The sequence below is a fragment of the Lepisosteus platostomus genome, chromosome 3, assembly GCF_059453375.1.
Source record: "Lepisosteus platostomus isolate fLepPlt1 chromosome 3, fLepPlt1.hap1, whole genome shotgun sequence".
Lineage (NCBI taxonomy): Eukaryota > Metazoa > Chordata > Actinopteri > Semionotiformes > Lepisosteidae > Lepisosteus > Lepisosteus platostomus.
In genome coordinates, this window is record NC_142613.1 from 72,449,417 (window position 1) to 72,473,545 (window position 24,129).

The window sequence follows — 24,129 nt, forward strand, 5'->3', positions numbered from 1 at the left end:
TCTAATGAAGGTGTTCACTCTGCTCGGCCTGTCTCGGCCCTCGGGGTCTCATCTTGCCTCGCCCTCTTGCCTGTCCGTTCCAGGAGGGAGAGCGGAACTTTTGGAAATGCCCAGAAAAGTTGCGTACTAGTGTGCAGGAAATGACAGATGTGAAAGGGCCTCTTTCTTTAACTAAACGCTCCTAACTCAAAAAGAGCTGGAATCTGTGAAAGAACTGAGAGTTTTCAAAAGAATGAGCGGAGAGAGAATCTAGAAGGTGGTAGATCCTTTGCAGCTTGCACTCTAGTGCAGCTCCACTTCAGAGATTTGAGCCTTACGCATTTGAAATAAACAGGTTTATCGATGCAGGGCCTATTCTCGCCTCCCATTCTCTTGAGATCTCAGATTTAAACTCTTTCATCAATATTTATGCTACACACCCACCCAATCTGGGCCCGCCAGTTGTGTTAAGACTCATCTTTCTGGCAAGGTCTCCTGTAACAACTTAAGAAAGTGACATGTGGTCATGCTGCTCTAGAGCTTGTCACGTGACACTTCATCAGCCCCACAAGGCCTAACAGGAGTGTATTCTCCAGTTCAAGTACATCCCTGACTGATACCTCTGTGTGTGCCGGCAGGCACCTGGAAAGATGCAACACTGTGTCTCTGACTGTCCTGTCCTGGCTAAGACAAATCCCACCAGCCTGGTGTCACTTCTGTGTCCTGTTGCTCCAGAACACCATCATAGTCAGCTAGTGACAAGAGCTTAATTAATGTAGGCTTAATGAGGCATAGATTTGGTACATCTGGGCTCAACCTACTCTTGCAGCAAGCACCTTTACTGAATGAGCCTCTCGACACTTTCCCTCCCCCTTCCCAGCGACAGCAGAACTTGTGTGCTACAATAATAGGGATCCTACCCACATCTGGAATTCCTCCTCCTGCTCCGGCACTTGACAGATCTTACCCTGTCTCGTATCTTTCTCTCCTTCCTCTCCTGCACGGTGGTCAGGTAGTTGACGGCGGCGTACTCCAGCACCGACAGGAACACGAAGACGAAGCTGACCCAGAGGTAGATGTCCACCGCCTTGATGTAGGAGACCCTGGGCATGGAGGCGTTGACTCCGGTGATGATGGTGGACATGGTGAGCACCGTGGTGATACCTGCACACAGCCAGAGAGCACCCTCGTTAACACGGGGCCCCGGGGCTCCGGCTGCTGCTCAGCCAATGGAAGGCAGAAGGCAGGGCTGTGGCCAGCGAATGGGAGGACCAGAAACACCCACGAGACTTGGCGGCAGCTGATATGGCTGCAGAGAGCAGCTTGCTATAAATTATATAGGAAACCAGTGCAAACAGCGTGCATGGAGGTGTCGATAGAAATACTGTTATAAGTCAACATGACTCCCTCAGATCTTTCTCATTTCCCCACTGAAGCCAGTACTGGCTTTGAAAAGACGTCCTCACCCAAAGGGACTCGAGCTGGTACGGCCCTGCGGTCGATCCAGAAGGACACCCAGGACAGCATGACCATCAGAGTGGCCGGGAAGTAGGTCTGGAGCAGGAAGAAGAAGATGTGGCGCCGCAGAGTGAAGTTGATGTACAGCCTGTTATACCAGCCTGAGAGGGAAACCACAAAACACACCGCTGCACTTACTGTATAAGCCCATGTTCCCTAACACAGTCTGGGATGCTGAGTGCCTTTTCCAAAGAGGGGGACTTTTTCGCTGCTCTGCTTTTGCAGATTTTGTTTCAAGTGATTTCACTATTGTACGGTGTAAAAACAGTGGTAAATTCAAGATGGAGTTATTGTAAATGGCACGGACATCTCAGCATTTGAAACAGGCCTCTTGCATCTCGGTGTCAGATAAAGAACACATCGGCTTCCTGCCTTTTGTGCAAGATGCTCTTTCACTTCAGAAACCTGCATATGCTTCTCAGCATTGATAACGCCGGCAACATTTTTTGTCATGAATCTCCACAAAGAATATATAACAGTATCCAAAAACAATACCTGTGCTGCTGTAAAATGCCAGCTTTGTGGTTGTGTGGAACTTCTGAATGAGAAACTGGGACAGCGATATCCTGTCATCAGTTTTGAGCGAGTCATTCCCTTTCTTCCAGTACAGCATCAGATCATCATCAGTGTAGGCATCTGAAACAATATCAACTCCCTTGATTGATACAGAGACGATGAGCTGCCCGATTCTCTCAGCTCTACAATAATTCAGAAAGCAGAAGGTTCCTGAAGGACGATGGAAACTTACAGCTCTCGATCTCTAAGGAACAGGTTTGAGTGTCCAGTGGGAAACGACTCAGGTCCATGTTGCACATGGCCGTGACTGTCACCCTGAGGATACACAATAGTATTAGGGACGGTGTGGTGGCTCTGTGGTTAAGGATCTGTGCCTGTGGCTGGAAGGTTGCCGGTTTGTATCCCACGGCTGCCAGAGGAATCCTACTCCATTGGGCCCCTGAGCAAGGCCCTTAACCCCAACTGCTCCAGGGGTGCTGTATAAATGGCTGACTCTGTGCTCTGACCCCAAGCTTCTCTCCCTGTCTGTGTCTCATGGAGAGCAAGCTGGGGTATGTGAAAAGACAAATTCCTCATACAAGAAACTGTATATGGCCAATAAAGTGATCTTATCTTAATAGTAGGGTAATGGGGGTACAATAAAATGTATTTCTACTTCTTTTTTAACAAGAGGAATGTTTTGGTTTATCCACTGGTTGGAAGAAATACACTCAAACATTTCACACATTTTAATCTATAATAGTTAACAATGCAACGATAATTGAGTACTCCTGTTAGGTGTGATATCATGAAATTTCATGTTGAAAAGTGGTCCACACAGGAAGCAGGAAAATACACTGAAATAATTCCTTGCATTTATACAGCACTTATAATCCTTCAGTATCTCAGAGCACAACATGTCCACCTACTACACCCACCACTCAAGTGCAGTAAACCCTTGTGGATAAAAGCAAACACAAAATTGCAGTGATACATAACATATAAATAATGATACAAATGAGAGAAAAATGTAAAACAACAGGCAAGGGGCGTTATTACAGCTGTAATTTTCTGGCTGCTGGGGAAAGGATGACCAAAGAAAAATAACGATATATTGTTAAGTTGTACCTGACTTCCCATTGTGTAAACACGTCATGTACCTCACAGTTATGGCAAGCTGGGGCGCCAGTGGGAGTGCTACCTCACAGCTCTTGGATCCACAGTTCAGTTCTGACCTGGGAACACAGTCCGTGGGGAGTTTGCATGGTCTCTCCCCAGCCAAGTGGATTTCTCCCACAGTCCAAAGACGTGCTGCTGATGCACACTGTCCTCCCTGTTACCCTCCTCAGTGCACGTGTCTGACTGGCTATCTGCCCTACCCTGTGCCCACTGTCTGCTGCCTGGATCGCGCTGTGTGGTGACTGGAAACGGGTGGCTGGGAGAAATGATCTTTTGGCTCATGTGTCAGGAGCTGTCAAAACAAATTTCCAGTTTGTTTTGGAAAAAAAACTGCTTATGAAAGGTGGCAAGCGGCCCACCAATGTGTTCTTGGTGTCTTCGATGCACCAGGGTGGGAGTGGGGGGTTTTAACGGAACAGCTGTCCGTTGTCGACACGGTGATTTAGATGCTTCCCACAGATCTCCTTATAGATTAGTGCCGTGTTCACTGTGTGAGCATTAAGCCTGCAGCCTCCCTGCGCCAGTACTCCTGTAATTAATGACATATTTGTTCTAAAGAGAAATGACGTGGGTGGAAACCCTCTTCTTCACAGCTTGTCGTGGTCAGTGGCAGGCGCTAGTACTCTGATTTAGCTGTAACGTGTTCCAGAGAATTAACTTAAAATAACGCACCTCAAATCTTAAATTCACCCATCTGCACTCATGCCTCTGGGGTAACCAAAACATTTTCTTTGTGCTTGATAAACATCTCTTCATTTCTTTATTATTTTATACAATTCTATCTTCATTCAATTAACCATTATTATACCATTCTAAAGGAAAGCCCACAAGTGCTGTATTGGATTGCTGTAGGTCTGTGCCAGTATTTGAATCGGCTGTTTTTTTTTAAAATAAACATGCAAGTATTGGGATTTTAAGTTTTCATTCTGTTAGAAAGTGAATATTTCGCTTGAAAGAAACATCAGATTTTAAACGTCCGGCATGAACATTCAACAAAGTGGTGAAAGGAAGTTTTAATATTAATTAATAGTATTATTTTCACACACCTCTAGAAGAGGAGTGTGTCTTTTTTTTTTTTGATGTGGAATTTACATCTGCTGGCTTTGCAGCTGCCTTTTACGTTGACACGGCTCCCAAAATACAGACATCACATTTTGGTGTTTTAACTTGTGTATGTTCTGACTGGCCACAGGGCTACTGAGCATGTGCGTCTGGATTATCGTATAGTCACTCCGTTCAATCCAGACGGAGGAGAGCTGTGAAGTCTGTAAGGAAGCTGTGAAGCACACAGATACATAGAAACCCTTCTTTACGTCGGAGGTATAAAAAAATTGTGACTAGTATGTAGGAGGCACATGCCCGGAACAGGAGATCAATTTCTCGAATGCTTTATAATTATATGTGGAAGACTGTGTTTTGGAGGGAATTAAGTAATACTGGACCTGCCACTAGTGGTCACCAACAGCCTCTGGCACATGTCAATAGGAGCAACAGTTGATGTATTTACTGGATTATTATTGACGGGATTAAAAGTACAAATTAATGGTGTGGTGGTATATAAAAAATCCAGGCAGAGGGAAAAAGTTTTGGTGTCGAGAACAGGGTTCTATGGTTTTTGACCTGCTAAACCTCCACAATCATCATGAACCTCGAGTACAGTTATCGTGAGCTGTGCTCTCAGAGGTCTGGGCCCTTTTTAATGTTTTTTTTTCTTCAAACTGTGTAGTTACCTAATCTGTTAAATTATTAAAAAAATATTGTACACATTTCATAAATATGGGAAAAGCTTGTTGTGATACTTTCAGACTTGAAGACCTAGCATTTCTCTCCGGAAATCTCTTGAAGTGAGAAAATACTGGACAAGAGCAACAGTGCATTATTTCATGTAACATAACATAACTTTATTAGCCCTATACAATTTCTTGCACTAGAAATCCGTCTTTTCGCATACCCCAGCTTGCTCTCCATGAGACACAGACAGGGAGAGAAGCTTGGGGTCAGAGCACAGGGTCAGCCATTGTACAGCACCCCTGGAGCAGTTGGGGTTAAGGGCCTTGCTCAGGGGCCCAACGGAGTAGGATTCCTCTACCGGCTGCGGGACTTGAACTGGCAACCTTCCAGCCACAGGCACAGATCCTTAGCCACAGAGCCACCACTCCGCCCCAAAGCTTTTTTCTTTGTGGGCTTGAACCCAGATCTGCACTGACCAGACATTAGTCTGGGTATGTACCCCATACAAACATTGATGCTTCAAATGTGTGGCCATCAGAAAGCCCTTTGCACTGGAAATGCTTACACTCTCCCCTCAGACAATAAAAAGAAGGTGGAGAGAAACTCAAACTCACAGCAACAGGGACTGCCTGAGTTAGAGTATCAACATAAGCACATGAAACAATAATGGTTACAAATGAAAGGACACCATTTGACTGATCTCGTTTGGTAGTTAATTGAGCCAAGGATCATACAGCTGTTTCTTGAACAACAACAGGGTTTCAGCATCAAAAACACAGCTGGGTAGCTTGTTCCATACTCCCACAAGCCTTTGGGTAAAGAAGTGCCTCCTGTTTTCAGTTTTAAATGCACTTTCAGGTCGTGGAAACGGCTCTTGCTTGGCCATTGTTGTTAAATCGGTAACTGAAGCTCTGCGGGTGATGAGATCATGCACACAGTAAGTGGACCTCAACTCCATCTGGACAGATGTTGTGTGAGAAGGGTGTAGGCATGTTCCTAGAGCAGGCATTGCTCCGCATAATCAGAAGAATCCCTTTGGAACTCGGCTGTGGATATTTACTATGGAAATAGTGGAAATGTCCAAAAGGAAAGCATTTGCTTAGTGGGTTACAATAGTACTCCAGTGTGGCATCTGGTCAACTAAGTAACCACAACCTGGTAATGAGGTCCTGAAAAGAAAGAGAGAATCCCCTGCCTATCACTGTGCTGTGACATGTCAGAGCAAGACAAGTGTTCTTCGTTGGCTTGGTGTAAAGAATTTCTCTTAAATGATTACTTGGTAAGGTTTGCAGAAGAATGGGGAATGTTTGAAATTCTAGCAGGGATATCTGTCTGCAAAACCACTCCGTCAGCCTGGCCCACCTCCTGTTCGTCTTGGCAGATTGCTCAGGATAATGAGGTTTCGCCACCCAGTTCATCAGGCCACCCGGGTGCAAAGTGATTACATCTTTTATGTAACAAGAGTCTTTGGCTGCTAAACTGTTACCCAAGCATCAGGGCTTCTCCCTTGCCTGTCTGCCCATCTATTACATGGCCAGTCCTAGTGTTTGATAAGTACTGTGAAAAGCACCAAACAAATGATAAACTACACTTCCCATTTCGTTCTGCGGCACTGTGGGCACCCATTTAGAAGGAGGTGCAGTTAGAGGCTCTTGTAGTGAACAAAAAATAACTAGAAATAAAAGGGGAATGAAACAGTAGAGCCTTGATCAGGAGAAGAGCTGGGATCACGATAGCAGAAAGGGAACTGCCAGTTCCCAGGAGAGGAACCACAGAATTACCTCGCACCGAAAAGGGTGCAGATTATGAACAAACATATTGGTGCATCAATGTTTTCAGAAAACGAGTTATTACCTTAAGCTATAAAGGACCTTTCCATCTGGGTAAACTCTCAACATGACATTGTCGGTGGTTGTGTCGTGGATGAAGGACCTCTTGGAATGAACAAAGAACATGTCTGGGACCCAGATCTTCTTCACCAGTCTCCCATCAAAGGTCATGCTCTGGTTGTTGGTGCTCGGAAAGGCTAATCGCTCGTCTTTCCAGTAGTGTCTCAAGTACAAGGTCATCGTGAAATCCTGAAACACGCAGCAACAGTGTTAGATATTCTCAAATCGCAAAGTGGATCAATGGCAGTAAACGTGATGGCAGCAAACTACACTTTTCAGAAGGCTTTTTCTAAAGTAATGAATGTTTTTGGATAGAGAACTGCTTAACCGGTGAACAGACACCAGCAGAATAGACACTATTCAAAATTATCTTTATGTTGACTAGTTTGGGTTTTATGGGGTACACCTGGTTGCTATTTTTTGTTAAAATATTTTGTGTTCACCCTCTTCTCTACAAAGTGCTTTCATGTGATGGGTGTAGGCCTGTTTTTGTTTTAGATTTGAACGCTTTTTTTCCTGTATCTGGATTTCATCAGTGACCAGGAAGGGGCTTCCACAAGACCCAGTTGGGAGGATGTTTCAAGAGCAGAATGTGGTGGGCACACAGATTTCACCACTGGACACAGTAGAGGACGGGGACACCAGAGGTGTACCCTACAGAAGGAAGGCTTAGAATCCATCTACCTCACCCTGCCCTGTGTCAGACTCGCAGAAACAGGGTGAGGGAGGATAAGGGACCTAACTGTTTAGGAGGAGCAGGACTGAAGAATTTGCCTATCAACACCAAAGGGCTATACAGTGGAAGAAGACACACTAGGCTACAGATCAGAAATATTTCATGTGAGTATTGCTTTTAGACTTTTCTTTCCTTATTTGGGCCTGTGGTTTTAGTTTACTGGGGACTGTGACCATAATGTGTTTCTGTGAGTGCATGTGTCCCTTGTGTCCTCTGTGTGATGGGTAGGCAGTGTTGACTGCTGTACTTGCTTGAGAATAAATGTGGATGTTGCCTTAAGCAATCCAAATGGTTTTCAAGCCTGCTGACACGTCAATGATTCGTAATGATTAAAAACTAAGATCTCAGATTATTCAAATAGAACTTGCTATCCATAATGAGGAAAAATGGAATGGTTAGTGCAAATATTTAGATTATCACAAAGTAGTAGTCAGGATCCATTTAATGTCAAGGGACGTTCATAACCAGCACATCAATTTCAATCAAGTTATTCTTTTTGATTTAAGCAATTTAGGAGTAATCTGATGGTGTGCTTAAGGTTACCATGCTGCCAGACAAACCCTTAATCAATTAGCTCAGATTACTACACTGATCTGATCTGAATGTAACAGACATTACTACTGAACTGTCCTCCATTTTTGTTGTAAGCATTTTTGGCAACTAATACAGTTAAAATTCTTTAGACTTACTTTGTATGTGTCAACAGCAATGTCCCTGTGAAACTTTACTTACTGGCTTGAAATGCCCAGCAGCTACTTCATGTAATGCAGCACATTGGAAGCTGTTACACCAGCACGAACACATTAAAAATATGAACAAAGCAAAAGGGCCCTCCGACGTCCCAATCAAGAGGCCAGGATAATTCGATCTTGGATTAACAGGGGTAAATGCAATACAAGTCTGGCAAGTCAGTCAAAAGCTATATGCCAAATTATTTGAATTTGAAATGTTTACCATATCAACTTCAGAAATCGTATCAAGGCTCTCAACCTGAACATCCACTCCAACAGGGATCGCTGGGCCTAGAATAAAATCAGAAAACCATTAAAAGGTTTACCCCTCTCACTCACCATGACGTCACAGGGCTGGACATCCAAGCTCTTTCACTCATTCAGACAGATGCTTGACACACAGACACATACAGTGCCTTGCGAAAGTATTCGGCCCCCTTGAACTTTTCAACCTTTTGCCACATTTCAGGCTTCAAACATAAAGATATACATTTTTTATTTTATGTGAAGAATCACCAACAAGTGGGACACAATTGTGAAGTGGAACGAAATCTATTGGATTTTTGAAACTTTTTTAACTAATAAAAAAATGAAAAGTGGGGCGTGCAAAATTATTCGGCCCCCTTGCGTTAATACTTTGTAGAGCCACCTTTTGCTGCGATTACAGCTGCAAGTCGCTTGGGGTATGTCTCTATCAGTTTTGCACATCGAGAGACTGAAATTCTTGCCCATTCTTCCTTGCAAAACAGCTCGAGCTCAGTGAGGTTGGATGGAGAGCGTTTGTGAACAGCAGTTTTCAGCTCTTTCCACAGATTCTCGATTGGATTCAGGTCTGGACTTTGACTTGGCCATTCAAACACCTGGATACGTTTATTTGTGAACCATTCCTTTGTAGATTTTGCTGTATGTTTGGGATCATTGTCTTGTTGGAAGATAAATCTCCGTCCCAGTTTCAGGTCTTTTGCAGACTCCAACAGGTTTTCATCCAGAATGGTCCTGTATTTGGCTGCATCCATCTTCCCCTCAATTTTAACCATCTTCCCTGTCCCTGCTGAAGAAAAGCAGGCCCAAACCATGATGCTGCCACCACCATGTTTGACAGTGGGGATGGTGTGTTGAGGGTGATGAGCTGTGTTGCTTTTACGCCAAACATATCGTTTTGCATTGTGGCCAAAAAGTTCGATTTTGGTTTCATCTGACCAGAGCACCTTCTTCCACATGTTTGGGGTGTCTCCCAGGTGGCTTGTGGCAAACTTTAGACGAGACTTTTTATGGATATCTTTGAGAAATGGCTTTCTTCTTGCCACTCTTCCATAAAGGCCAGATTTGTGCAGTGTAAGACTGATTGTTGTCCTATGGACAGACTCTCCCACCTCAGCTGTAGTTCTCTGCAGTTCATCCAGAGTGATCATGGGCCTCTTGGCTGCATCTCTGATCAGTCTTCTCCTTGTCTGAGCTGAAAGTTTAGAGGGACGGCCAGGTCTTGGTAGATTTGCAGTGGTCTGATACTCCTTCCATTTCAAGATGATCGCTTGCACAGTGCTCCTTGGGATGTTTGAAGCTTGGGAAATCTTTTTGTATCCAAATACGGCTTTAAACTTCTCCACAACCGTATTACGGACCTGCCTGGTGTGTTCCTTGGTCTTCATGATGCTCTCTGCGCTTTCAACAGAACCTTGAGACTATCACAGAGCAGGTGCATTTATACAGAGACTTGATTACACACAGGTGGATTCTATTGATCACCATCAGTCATTTAGGACAACATTGGATCATTCAGAGATCCTCGCTGAACTTCTGGAGTGAGTTTGCTGCACTGAAAGTAAAGGGGCCGAATAATTTTGCACTCCCCACTTTTCATTTTTTTATTAGTTAAAAAAGTTTCAAAAATCCAATAGATTTCGTTCCACTTCACAATTGTGTCCCACTTGTTAGTGATTCTTCACATAAAATAAAAAATTTATATCTTTATGTTTGAAGCCTGAAATGTGGCAAAAGGTTGAAAAGTTCAAGGGGGCCGAATACTTTCGCAAGGCACTGTATTGTGTTTAATTTTAACCTACACTTTATTTATAAAATCAACCTACATGCGAGTATCAGCCTACAAACTTGTTGGTGCTCATTCCACTGTGTCACCCAGTCAAAGCAATGGGAAATGTTCTGCATCAGGTACCTTATACAGCAAAGTCTGCTCAGCATTTGATCAAAAAGAGCAATTTGTGGAAATGAAAAGCAGGGAAATTTCATGCAGTGTGAAATACATTTTCTAAATTTACATTATATCAAAGTAATGTTTTAATGCTCTTAAGATGTACTGGAAGTAGAACAGTCAAATTGTTCAGTAAGCCTGTGCAAAAAATAATTCCCATAGATGTAAAGTGTGAATTCAAAGATTAGTTCAGAAATTAGAACGTGGTGAAAATAAAATGTCCTTAAATAACGAATGGTTTCTTTTTTACAAAGGGGCACTGTGTGCAGTGAGCTCTTAAAAAATAGACCTAAAGTTCTACTTTAGCAGAACTGAAGTGGTGCAGGAATTTCTAATGGATACACAGAGAAATCTGATGATTTATCAATCGTCTTTCACTCCCTTTAAATATGTACTGGTATGTACAGTAGCTGTTTGGAAAGGGTGTTGCTTCAGCACAAAACATGGCTTTGTGATTTGTCTGTGTTTTGGGGTCATGTTGTGATCATAATACTATTTTATGGTTGCTTTTGTCTTAACCTTGTTTCAGCTTTTGTGGTATGTCATCCTCAGTGGAGCAGAAACACAATTAGGTCAGAGCAGAAAAAAACTCTGGACATTTAACAGCTGGACGGCATCCAAGCAGCTCTTTTCCCTGCAGATTTTAAGCTCATCAGGGTGAACATTCAAAATTGTAGACCGCTGAAAGAGGCCAGTAGGGTCATTTTCTTCTGGGTGATCTTTATTGGGATTATGGAAGCATTTTGTTTTTCACCCAGGGGCAGCTGAGGAAGGTTTTCCTTTGATGCAACAAATCTGTTATTATTGTTGTCTGGTGCATATTGCCCAGTGTAGCGCAGCCATAAATCCTGATGTGAAATAGTTGAGGTAATGGAGAAATTTGACACCTTTTTGCTCAACCTGTTGCTGAATATTTTTTCAACACATTTTATTTATAGCCAGCTGACAAAAATTACATTTCATTCTGGCTCATAATAATGGTTTCCCCTGACTCCTGGCTAAAGGTGAATCAATTGTAGGTACTTGGTCTGACTATAAATACAGACAAATGATACTGTACAACCACTTCACAAGGCATCTGAATGCATGTACATGACATGAATAACTCAGGGTGATGTACACTCATTGGATATATAGTATTTATTGTTGCCTGTCCTTTGCTTTAGGGCGGTGCAGTGGTTCTGTGTCTGAGGATCTGTGCCTGTGGCTGGAAGGTTGCCGGTTCGTATCCCACGGCCGGCAGAGGAATCCTACTCCGTTGGGCCCCTGAGCAAGGCCCTTCACCCCAACTGCTCCAGGGGCGCTGTATAAATGGCTGACCCTGCACTCTGACCCCAAGTTTCTCTCCCTGTCTGTGTGACTCATGGAGAGCAAGCTGGGGTATGTGAAAAGACAAATTCCTCATACAAAAAGCTATATACAGGTATGGCCAAAAAAGTGATCTGATCTTTACATTTTAGGCATCTTCTGTGTTCACTTCATATTGGTGTCTCCAAAGTATTTTTGCCCAGTTTTAAAAAATACTTACTGTAAATGGCTCACACCTACAAAAAGACCTTCATAGATATTTGATATTTAAAATGCAATCTTGGGTACACTAATTATCTAGAACATAATGAAATCCAGCACTTAATTCTGTTGTCCAAAAATCCAAAATATCTAAATACTGTAAACCCATCCTGTTTATTAACAATATATTCCAGTAAGAAATGGAAATTCAGAGTAAGGTTGGTTTGCTTCTGTGTATCAACAGGACTACACTGCAAGGTGCAAATGGAGCCCTAATTGCTGTGCTGGAAGTTTCCAAAATCATCTTGACTTAACCAGCTGTCTTGTGCAGAGAGTCAGCGGACAATGGGCTATAAGATCAAGGAAATGATATAATTTAGTACAACTTCCAAAAAAAAGAGAGGAACATTTTAAATTGGATCAATTACAGAGAATCTTGAATGAATTATGTGCATTTATAGCGAGCAAAAATACACATCTCCTCTATTCACTGTTTGTGCTGATAAAATCCCACACTAAAAGAGCCTGCAGCTCCGAGCTGCAAGACTGGAAAAGATTAAAGAACAACTTCCAAAAAATAAAGCTTGAAACTGGCTCAAGACTGGAACTAATGACTAAACCAGCCAGCGCTTAATCCTGTGTGAGTTATGTGACCGACAGATAGCATGAACTTCACAAGACTCTCTTGTTAACATCCAAGATGTTGTCCCTTTTATAACTAGAAGATCGGTAAAAAGAATTATCGAATGATATCCACATCAGAAAGACAAAAATTCTCATATACGAACCTTTCTGGGGAATATTTTTCCCATGTCATATCTTCTGTGCACGAGGTCCCAAAATTCTTTTTTGTTTTTGTTTTGTTTACTTCAAAGACAACACGAGGAAATAATTCAGGCCACAGCTCACCTGCAGTCAGTCAGCAGTTATAACCAACTTTAAGCCGTTCAGGGGATATCCGTTGGCATGAGAAACAAATGACTTTTTGTATGTTTTTCAGTAGCTCTATCATTGCCAATCACAGAGCACTAAAATAGTACAAGGTAATTTATCTGTAGTCCGTCTATGCCGCTTTGGACAGATTCACGAGGAATGACAACGCCCAAAATCGAAGCGCAATGAACTACCGTGGAGCGAATATTTGTCTTAACCCGCTTGGCTGAGGGCCGACCTCCTGGCCAGAGGACGAGGAGGCCAGGACTCCCTCTCAGGGTAACCAAGGGGCCGCTGCAGAGGTGGAGTTGGGCTGGAGGTGGGATGCAGAAGTCACACGCGAGGGAGAGAGAGATAGCATTCGGTATTTATAGCGTTCGGCGGAGGAAGGACGAAGGGAGTGATTGCTAATCGCCGACGGCTGGGGATGATTGAGCGTGGTTGTTGTCACCCCTCCCAAACTTTAGTTCAATAAACTCCATTTATCTCTTCCACTAACCAGTATTAGTTTAATTAATAATTGTTCACAGTAGATACGGTATTTGGTCACTATTCAACAGATAAAAAATACAGAGTACACATCAAGAAATCTGGATAAGTGCCTCACCTCCAAATCCTGGTCTCATTGTAAAGTCATGGTCGTCTATTCTTAGAAGCTGTTCAGATTTGGTCAGTGGTGCTTTGGTGATATCCGGACTTCTTTTCAGGATGGGGCTGGAATGAAACACAGATTTCAGGTGGCTGTTGGATAGTCCCGTTCTCAAGATAACAATTCTAGCATGTTTCATCTGAGCTGTGCTTCTCCGATAGGCAGCAGGGGACAGAGGGTTTTCTACATTTATAGTGACATAACTGTATTCTGGATTGGCAACGTCATTTAAAAAGAATGCCCTTTACAGGGTAGACATCCCATACAAAAGCGAGCAGTACATGCAAATATTTTACACGTAAAAATAATATTTTTGAAGGCTTTTGTTGTCTTAGACAAACAAAGAAGAAAAATAAAATGCCATGAAATAAGTTTTTAAGGCCTGTGAACCACTAGCTTATGTAGTTTAATACTTCTCCCCAAAATGAAAATGTTTCTTCCTTCTTCTGGGGAACCTGCAGGCCACCCTAAATCCTGAGTTGCCTTTCCCTGCAGTGAGAGTCAGTCCGAGCAGGACCGAGGCACTCTGGCCACAGAGATTGTAACTGCCACGGTATCACGGCCAAACAGTTAGGAAGCAGAGGGGCTTAGTAGAGTTAAGCTCTCTAAAATTGTCTTTAGTGTTGTACGTGGATTAAAGGCGGGTGATTAATCAAAGCTGTTTTTGATTCTGACCTCTTCAGCCGGGGGTCTGCACAGTCTTGACCCTGGCTTTATTATTACTTTTGAGAAACAATATTAAAAAATTGTACTTGTCAAGATAACCCTCACTGCATTCACAGCAGAAGAAAATACCACTATTATTAATACTACACATTGCTAATGAAGACAGCGATGGGCAACCTCCTAAGGTATTCAACTCATCCAAGAGCCTAATTAATTGAATTAATAATTTGAATTTGAATGAATTAGATCCTCTTTTGAGGTCTTATTTAGGTGCCAGTTGAACAGCTCCTGTTGTACACACACAGGAGTGGATTTACATGCCTCTGATGTCAGATATGAATATCTGATAAGAACCATGTAAAGGCTCATACGTGACCGCGAGTCCTCCCAGCTCTAGTGAGTTCTTTACCGTGTTTAAACATTTTCTACCTTGTAATCTCCTAGTGAACTTCCATTGTTCTGGATGTTTTTCCTTGTGATTGAGTGTCGCCACAGAGGCGCCCAATCAGTAGCATTTTGCAATCCTCTGTAATACAATTAAAGATGCTGAGAAAGTGCTGTGGGGAACTTGATTACTTCATAAAGATACCCTTAGCACACCAGCATATCAGACTTCACAATGTAAAAGAATCAATATACTTAAGACTAATTTACCGTATCTAGGACTAAATCTGTAATCTACATGGCCATAATTACTACCACAGATAATTATATTTCTGCAATTCATAATTTTTTAGTTTTTAGTGTATATACAGTCTAGCATCACTTTTCAGTGTTGCTTCTTCACAGCTCTATACTCCAGGATTCAATTCTAGTTCTGTGCTACGTCTCCACCTGGAGTTTACATGTGCGCGTGTGTTCATGCGGGCTGTATCCAGACACCTCCCAAGGACACGCAGCACAGGTCCGAGCGTCAAATTTAAATCATCTCCGCCCGTCTGCAGCCCTTGGCTCTCTTCAGGAAGGGAGCTGGTGGAGCAATTTCATCACATGCCCAAGAATGGCACAGAGGGGTTCATTAAAACCTTCAGATTACCTGTACCCAGGAGCACAGGGGGTAGTTCTGTTCAGATTCGCAGAAAGAGTCCCCTTTAAACATTATGCTTGTAAATCTTTGCAAGTGGGAAATGTTCCTCCCGATCCGGACATTTCAAAAGGCTATGTGGATATTTGGGAAGAACTTGCCTTCGATATTCAGTGCAGCCTGTGGCTCCCCACTCACCTGCCAGGCTTGTGGGTCTCTCCTTCCTGTCTGGGGGCTTCTCTCTTTGCCCTGTGGCCCCTGTGGACAGTCATGGGGAACAGCAGAGACCCACGCATTAATATGACAAACACGCAGCTGTATCCTGTGCAGTTTCTCATGATGCTGTGGAGAATGTCTTTGAGCGCACAGCTGTGATACTAACACGAAACAATGCCCCAGGACAGCGACAGACCACAGGACATACCGCATCGTTCGGTTCAAAATAATGTGAATTGGCATGTCATCTCTCCAGAGTGCAAATGTTGGTCAAATTTAGCATCACTGGCAATATTGTAATGTTAAGCTAACTAAATCACTACATCACTGTATTGTTCACTACAATAGTTCACAACTCCAGTGTGCTCTTATTCACTAGGCATGAACAAAGGTGCCAGTGAGCAAAACCTCCAAGTTCAGTGCTGCCTTAATCATAAAGACACTTAAAAAACATTGCATTAATATACCAAGTGACATTGCATGGGTCACTACTGATGCATCCAAATAATTCGACTAAGCTCCTTTTTCATTATTTCCAGGAACGCTCTTCAGATTTGTGCACGGTTGCACAAGTGCATTATCACCTCTCTGCCCTCAGATCATCAGACTGATACTGGCTCTTCCTCAGTGCTCCTCTCCTATTGCCTTGGAGACCAGCTATTAATAAAATTAACCAGCTATTAACTACCAAACAGATGAGATGAGCTGGATCACCTCATGTCAACTGGAACATTAACCATCAATAATGTTAAAATGACAGCAAAAACCACAGGCACATTGAGCCAGAAAAGCCTGAACTATGAGGTCTCAGACATGTAATGACATTCATTTAAGCATTATGTTTTCAGACACTATACATCTAAGAGCTGTGCTCAACAAATATCCAAGCTCCTCTCTTGGAAAGACTTCACAAGTGAGAAACGGCAACGTGAGGCCTGCTCAGTCCTGCAGCTCGCACCTGGTCAGTTTGCGTGCTGCTGCTGTCCTCCAGGGCCTCTTTGAAAATGTGATGTGAACTCTGGAGGGTTCCCTCCTGGTGGAACAGCAGAGAGAGTACAGTATTAACGCAAGACAAGGCCACCCAGAAGGACACTTCCCACACAAGAGAGAGGGAACGGGCTCATATCCCGGGACTTGTTATCTGAGACATAAGGAAAATAAATTTCCCACCTGCAACGCTGTTCGGCAACAATCATCTCAAGCCTTATGAGATCCGGTGTATACGTAACCAGGGTACAAATGAATGTGACAGGTGACAGACCAGCTTTCTTTCCTTCATGCTGAGTGTGTTTGAGCTCTTATCTTCATTATCTTATCTTCATTCCCTACGGGATTAATAAAGTATTATCTATCTATTATATCCATTGCTTAAGGGCCTAATGAACTCATTGATCTAGGAGGTCATTCCTGTAGTTTTGTTTCTTTTTCGTGTTCTACGGTGATTTTAACATGAGGGGCTAAGTCAGTAAATAAAGTGAATTTGCTAATAACCCCCACCTGCCAAAACCCTGTTTTATTTTGCCTCCGTAATCCAATGATGTAGGTTGGTCCCTTGGAAACGCCTGCTGTACTTGGACTTCAACGCCCCCATTGAAGATCTGACCCGGGACGGCTCCCTCTGGGAGCTCAGACAGGTGTGAGGGTGGGCTTTGCAATGCACTGTACTGCAGCCCTCTCAATGCAGACATGCTTGGCCATGTGGTAGAAGGGCAGTGGGGGTGAGCGCCCCCAACATGTCTGGTATCAATCCCAGAAATGCCGAGCGCGGGAATCTGTATTGACCAAAACATCCTCCTGGATCCACAATATTTCCACCTTGCCTTTTCTGACACTGGGACTTGAGGTGAAATTGTGGTCTACTGCATTGTATGAAGCACCATTCATTTTTTACTGCGCTGTGTAGTTATTCTCCCACGACTCCTCACTATGTAACAGTGAGCTTTTGTAAAGACTTAATTTGGCTGAGGCTTTTTTCCAAAGAAGCTAGCAAAACGGTACCCGTTTACTCCCACCAAACAGACTGGAACAAGCTGTGTAACGTACCTTGTACAATACAACGGCAGGGTTGTATTATTAAAGCGTATTAAAGAAAAGGCACTCTAATATGAGCAGCAGACACGTATCTAACATGCAGGTATGTAACCAGAACAAATTGAAACAACTCTGCAAGAAACTTAAAAACAGGACCATTTCGGAATTTCTCAGGAATCCTACCACAACCGGGCAAAAGCCAACAACGGACAAAGATAATCTGACATCACAACACATAGATGGGAACATGATGTGCAGTAGGGAGCTTTAGATATTTTGGCCACAGACTATCTAGGATTACATCAGGACAAAATGGGCACCAGTCATCTTGACACGAGGATCCATGAAGGAGTCCGATAACATTTAAACTGGGAATGGATGAAGGGAGGAACCGAAGGTCATCGAACAGGGAATTACAAAGACCAAGGGAACCAAAGGGAAAAACAAATAAGCAAGCAAGGCAGACACCGGGGCACAGCGGTGAGCACTGCTGGGGCCCTGTGCTCAGTTCTGGCCCTGGGGTGCTGTCTGTGTGGCGCTTGTAAGTTCTCACGGCTTTTGCCTGGGATTCCTCAGGGTTCTCCAGTTTCCTCACACAATTCAAAGACATACAATACATACATGGCCAGCAGTCATATCACCCTGCAGCTCACCCTGCCAGCCCACTGAAGCTCAGCAGGTGTGAGCCTGGTCAGTACACCTGGATGGGAGGCTCCTGGGAAAAACTGTGTTTGGTGCTGGAAGAGGTAAAACTCCCAGGGTGTTTCTCAAGAAGAGTCAGGGTTTTCCCCTTGGCCTTTACTAGTCATGGCCTCCTAATAATCCCCATCTCTGAACTGGCTTCATCACTCTGTTCTCCTCCTCACTGATAGCTGGTGTGGGGATTGTACTGGTGCACTATGGCTGCTGTCACATCATCCAGGTGGGGCTGCACACTGGTGGTTGTGGAGGAGAGTCCCCATTACCTGTAACGTGCTTTGAGTGGAGTGTCCAGAACAGTGCTATACAAGTGGAAGCAATTATTATTATTATTCTTATCCTGGAAGGTTACACGGATTGCTTGTTGGGATAGGCTGCGTTAACCCTGCAACCCTGTATTGGATAAAGGGGTTAGAAAATAGATGGATGATCAAGTAATTAAGTGTTTCTGTCTAAATGCTGGAAATATCAGAAACAAAAATCACATTAGAAAGCAATTATGATGTTACTGGAATCACATAGACTTGACTCACCAAAAATGTTGATGAGGAATGTAACAGTAGTGGATACATTCTGTTTCAAGAGAGAACAGAAAAGAGGAGCAGGTGTAGCACTACATCAAAAAGAGCATTCAGCTCAGGAACTCACGCTGGAAGAATCAAGACTCTCTGACTACTTATTGGTCGACTCAATAAAAAAAAAACTATCCAAAGGCATAGGGTTAGGAGTATGACTTAGTTCACTAAAAGAAGATTTTCTTTATAATTCAATCATCAATGTATAATGAAATAATAACTTATGTGCAAAAGAAGAAATTGTATGGGGATCTTTCCTGACAGAGTAAAGAGATCTCTAGGAGTATTAGCAGCAGTGGTACACAGCTTTCTCAGCCCATTCTTGGAGCACCTACAAGAGGAAATACTTGCACAGATCTTTCCACACGAAGATGGTGCGCTTTCAAGTCTGCTCTGAAACGGTTCAGGATCAGTCCAAAGCAAAAGAGAGTTTAACATTTCCAGGAAGATGATTTAAGGAATGAGACAGCTGAAGAGAAGTAGAAAGGGACAGAATACTGTGGTGATGGCCAACCCACAAATCACAAAATGTCGCTCTGATGCAGCTCATCACCTTAACACCCGTGCAGCTGAATGTGGTCCGCCACTGCATGTTACAGACAGAACCTCTTTGGGCCCCAAGATGTGCCAGTAGAGAAACCCGCACAGCCCACTGTTCGGCTGCTTGTCCTTCAGAGATTTTAAGTAGCACACGCAACAATCCATCGTCCACTCTTCAGATCAACTCATCCGTTTTCCGTGTCTGGAAGGCCGTAGTGGGTGAACTCCTTAAGCTAGGTCTCTCCATTACATGACACAGACTTGTCCCTTGTCTACTCAGACACCTTGGTGCCTTTAGCTTAGCTCAACCCTTTACACCCAGTCTCTTTACTGTAGCAGTACTAATCACCTTCCCTAATGGGACACTGCAGCTTCATAAACTAAATACTGGCATAGATCACCAGAGTAAATGAGCTACTGTCACTCTGGGTCTTTCTTTCAGTAATCACCACAAATCCTTAATCGCAGCTCTTGTGAACTTCTTTATTCACACTCACTCGTGTTAGAGCTTCTCTGGCACAGAGCCTGAAAGCCTGGCCTCTGGTACTGGAGCACATGAGCCAAAAGACCGCACCTGCGCTACAGTACCTACATGGATTTCTGAGCTCTCACTCTCTTGAACTTGAACTTTATTGCCATATGTAACCGGTACATGTACTGGTACAGTGGAATTCTTACTTCCAGAAAGTCTCTCGATTGTTAAAACAAGTGTAAAAACACAAAGTGGAGACAGAGCATCAAGACAATATACAAACAAACAGTAGACAATGTACAAGTAAACAAGTAAACAGTTTGAATGTAAACAATGCAGACATGTAAACAGTGACTGGAGATGTGCGATAGATAAGAAATCATAAAGAGGTAGATGGTGATGGTGTAGGTGTGGTCCGAGGGGCATGGCCAAATGTGTTCGCCGATCTCACTGCTTGTGGGTAGAAGCTATTGAGGAATCTGGTGGTAAGTGTCCTTATGCTCTTGTATCTCTTCCACTCCTCCAGGAGCCCAGACACAGCTTCCAGTCCTTGGCCAATTACCCACAGAGCCAATGATAGAATCCACCTGTGTAACGTCACACTGGAAGTCAATAGAGTGAGCTATACATGTCTAACCTTCACTCCAATAGGGAAAAACAAAGCCCCCACTTTCACCATCACAGACAGGTAACGGTTACAATTAGGATGGCAAACTGATTCTGCTTAAAGAGCAGAACAAATTTACCCAAAAAGAGATTAACTCCGAAGTTAAAAACATGAGCACAAATGGCTCAACAAATAAATGAGGAAAAAACGATATGAGAAAAGAGAACCAATTATGAAATTATATAAAAACAACAGAATCCAGTTAAAGACTACAGAGTACAACAAGTTGCAAAAACAGGTACAAAAGGATATTAGAAAAGCCAAGAGAGAAACTTAAAAGGAATATTGTAGTTGGGTCTAAAATACATAAGACATTCTTTCAGTAATACAACAGCAAATGCACCATCACAGGTGAAGTAAAATGTATCTGTGACACAAGAGGTAAGCTCCTAGACAATGACAGGAAATGGCTGATGTACTGAACAAGTACGCCACTTCATTCATTCTTAATTGGACAGTATTAGCATAGGAGACGGATGAGTGTTTTGGATATAAGAAGCAGTCAAGATAAGTAAATCCCCAGGGCCTGAGGGCATTTTACCCACTGTAGTCAAGGAAAAGACCGGACTTGCCTAACCAACCTGTTAGAGATCGTTCAATAAGCAACAACAGGCATGGACAAGGGGCATATGGCATGGTGGGATTTAGATTTTCAGACTTCCAAAAAAAGCCTCAAATAACAGGTCTTAGACATTCAGGGAAAGGTTTGGGTTGAGAACGAGCTAGGATGAATGAGCATGCAGGGTGAATACTCAAAGTGGGGTGTGGAACACCACAAGGCCCTGTTCTACACCCACTGCTCTTCTTAATGAATATCAAAGACCTAGACTGCGGAATAATGAAGTACTTGCCACTCTGCAGATGTTACCAAATCAGGAGGATGAGCAAACATTGTAAAAGCAGGAAATAACATTAGAAATGATTTAGATCAAATTCAAAAGTGGGCAGAAGACATTCACTGTAGACAGCAGTCATGTAGTGTAGGGTATTGCACACAGGCAGTAAAAACTTAAATACATACAGCATGGGAGAGGTTGTGTCAGGAGAGACTGCTCAAGAAAAAGACCTAAGTGTTTATTTTGACATGTCATTTACATCTTCGAGACAATGTGGGGAAGCAAATAAACAGGCCAACAAAATGCTAGGATACAGTATATACTGTAAGATTTAGATGAAGGGATGTCATGTTATAGTTGGATTGTACCAGTAAAGCCTCATTTGTAATATTGTGTGCAATGTTGTTCACTCCATTACTGCTGCTTTACTGGAACCAGTCCAGACACCTTTAAGGGCATAAATGCACAATGTTTGGTCTTGAACAAAGGAAATCCTAATTTGGGCACTTCTTTACCCAAAAGATTGTGCAAGTATAGCTCCCAAGCTAGCCAGCCATGTTGTTGAAGCCGATACTCTGGTTTATTTCAATAAATGGCTGGATGAGATCCCTCAATCAATGAACTACTATCAACTGGTCTATCTGAGACAGATGGCCTCCTCTTCTTTGAAACCTTTCTTAAGTTCTTATGTTATTATTACATCTAAGGGCTTCTGCATTGTGACCCATTCATATTGATGTAAGCTACATCTAGCATATGGACAAAACAGAAAAAGAGAAAGCTCCATATGTTGAGTTTATGATATAGAAATGTTTTCAGTCCAAATTCAATCACTGCATCAAAATTCCCCTGGGTATCTGCAGTTTAAGTAGAAGAAGGTAAATGCCTTTACATACAGCCAAGGAATTAAATGTTACACAATAGCCAACCTCACAGGACTTCCAGGAGGATTAGACATGATGCTAACAAATAAAAAAAATACCCAGAAATAAAGATATACTAATAATACGTAAAATAATACAGAACTCTTGATGCTACATGACCTCACAGCCTTGCAGCTAATGCATCCAAATACACATATCACGTTTTTTTCCTCAATGGGAATGTTATCCATATGCTTTTAATTCCAAACACATTCCTCCAAAGAAATAATACTACCCTTTTCAAGGTCATTGTAGATTATATTTGAAAGTGCTTCAGTTTATCTGTTAGCCTACAAGGATTATGACCATAAAGTTGAAAATCCATCTGTACATCCATCATGATTGTATCCTTCTGTTTACTGATGTCTTTTGAAAACAACATTATTAATAACAATCCCAGGTTTGAGAAGCAGTATTATACATTTGGTAATAATACACTTTAATAAGCATAATAAGCTTATTCCCATGTATTGTTTTACACACTAGAACAAAAATAATAATTAATAATTCCTTACACGTATATAGCGCTTTTCTGGACACTCCACTCAAAGCGATTTACAGGTAATGGGGATCCCCTCCACCACCACCAGTGTGCAGCCCCACCTGGATGATGGGACAGCAGCCATGGTGCACCAGAACGCTCCCCACACATCAGCTATCAGTGGGGAGGAGAACAGAGTGATGAAGCCTTCTTTTGAATGAAACATTACACTGAGTTCCTGACTACCTGGACCTTGAAGATTCACCGTTATCCAGACAACAGTGAATGGAAATGCAAAATATTAGAGTACTGTAACACTAATGAATGAAAATCACTGCAGCTTGTGCAAATATCAGGACTGATTTATGCCTATAGATGCAGTGTTTAATCATATTTATTTCTAAACCCTTAAAGGTATCAAGTACTTTCCTCTTATCAGCATGAAAGCAGCTCTTACCCTAACATCTGCAAGGCTGAGTCTTTTGGAACTTGGTGCAATCGAGAGCTGTCTCATTCTGTGCACCTGTAATTTGTCACTTTCTTAAAGAGCAAGAACTGGTTTGGAGAGGAAAACGGCAGCCATACACCTTCCTATCCGAAAGAAGATGTAAAGCTGGAAAAACCTGTGTGAAACATATCAGTGTGATTTTGTCACGATTGTAGTCCCTCCCCCTTAAGGGCGTTTCGGCTCATTCACTTTTTAGTTGATCTTCTGCACCTGCTCCCTGTTCCAGCCCACCTTAAAAGCCAGGCGCTCACGCTACTGCATTGGAACACGGACGCCCGGATGCCCACCTACCACCGAGTCGCCCTACTCCCGCGGCTCGAGGGCATAGGCCTCCTATCGGCGTCCCGAACCCGCCGAGTCCAGGACCTGGAGGGCCTGGTCCTGTTAATCGTTTTTATTCCCCACCTTGCACCGGATCCCGTTCCGGCTTTTACCTGTGTTTTGTTTCGTCTCCTCTTGCATTTTTTGGATTTTTTTTTTTTACTTCACCCCGGTTTTTCCCCTGGATTCCCTTCGGACTGTTTGTCTGGACCACGCCCCCCTGTTCGTCTACCAGCCCAGTTCCTCGTCTCCGCCCCGTGTCTGTTCACTCCCTTCCGGATTCTGCTGTCTGCACAGGGTCCTGAAAGACGCTTCGTGACAGATTTGCCAGCATCACCATGATCCCGATGTCCTCCTGTCACGGTACAGTATATTTCTTATTTGTCTGCAATTTGTGACTTTGTGCTGTGTAGCGACATGGAGAAGGTACTGAGGGACTGTCACCAACCAAAGAGGCAGATTTCCCCACAAGAATACAGAGCACTGAAGTGTCTAATCTCCCTTTCTCCCGCACAGAAGGGAGTTCTGAGGCTTAACCTTTTTCAGAGAGAAAAAAGGGCAATAAAGAAAACTAACACTTCTATAAAAAACTGAAAGGAAAAAACTGTCTCA

General features: G+C 43.0%; 1 protein-coding gene across 1 annotated transcript in view; it reads right to left on the bottom strand.

Moving 5' to 3' along the window:
• The window catches only part of LOC148675422 (gamma-aminobutyric acid receptor subunit rho-1-like), a 36,239-nt gene that overhangs the window by 4,164 nt on the left and 7,946 nt on the right, over window positions 1–24,129 (bottom strand). Inside the window, exons 2-10 of the mRNA XM_088626747.1 lie at window positions 16,423–16,497; window positions 15,447–15,506; window positions 13,517–13,623; window positions 8,482–8,549; window positions 6,757–6,980; window positions 2,246–2,328; window positions 1,993–2,133; window positions 1,446–1,598; window positions 947–1,143 (exon numbers count right to left, since the gene is read on the bottom strand). Coding sequence (XP_088482873.1) covers window positions 947–1,143; window positions 1,446–1,598; window positions 1,993–2,133; window positions 2,246–2,328; window positions 6,757–6,980; window positions 8,482–8,549; window positions 13,517–13,623; window positions 15,447–15,506; window positions 16,423–16,497 — 1,108 coding nt within the window. The remainder of the gene's footprint in view (window positions 1–946; window positions 1,144–1,445; window positions 1,599–1,992; window positions 2,134–2,245; window positions 2,329–6,756; window positions 6,981–8,481; window positions 8,550–13,516; window positions 13,624–15,446; window positions 15,507–16,422; window positions 16,498–24,129) is intronic.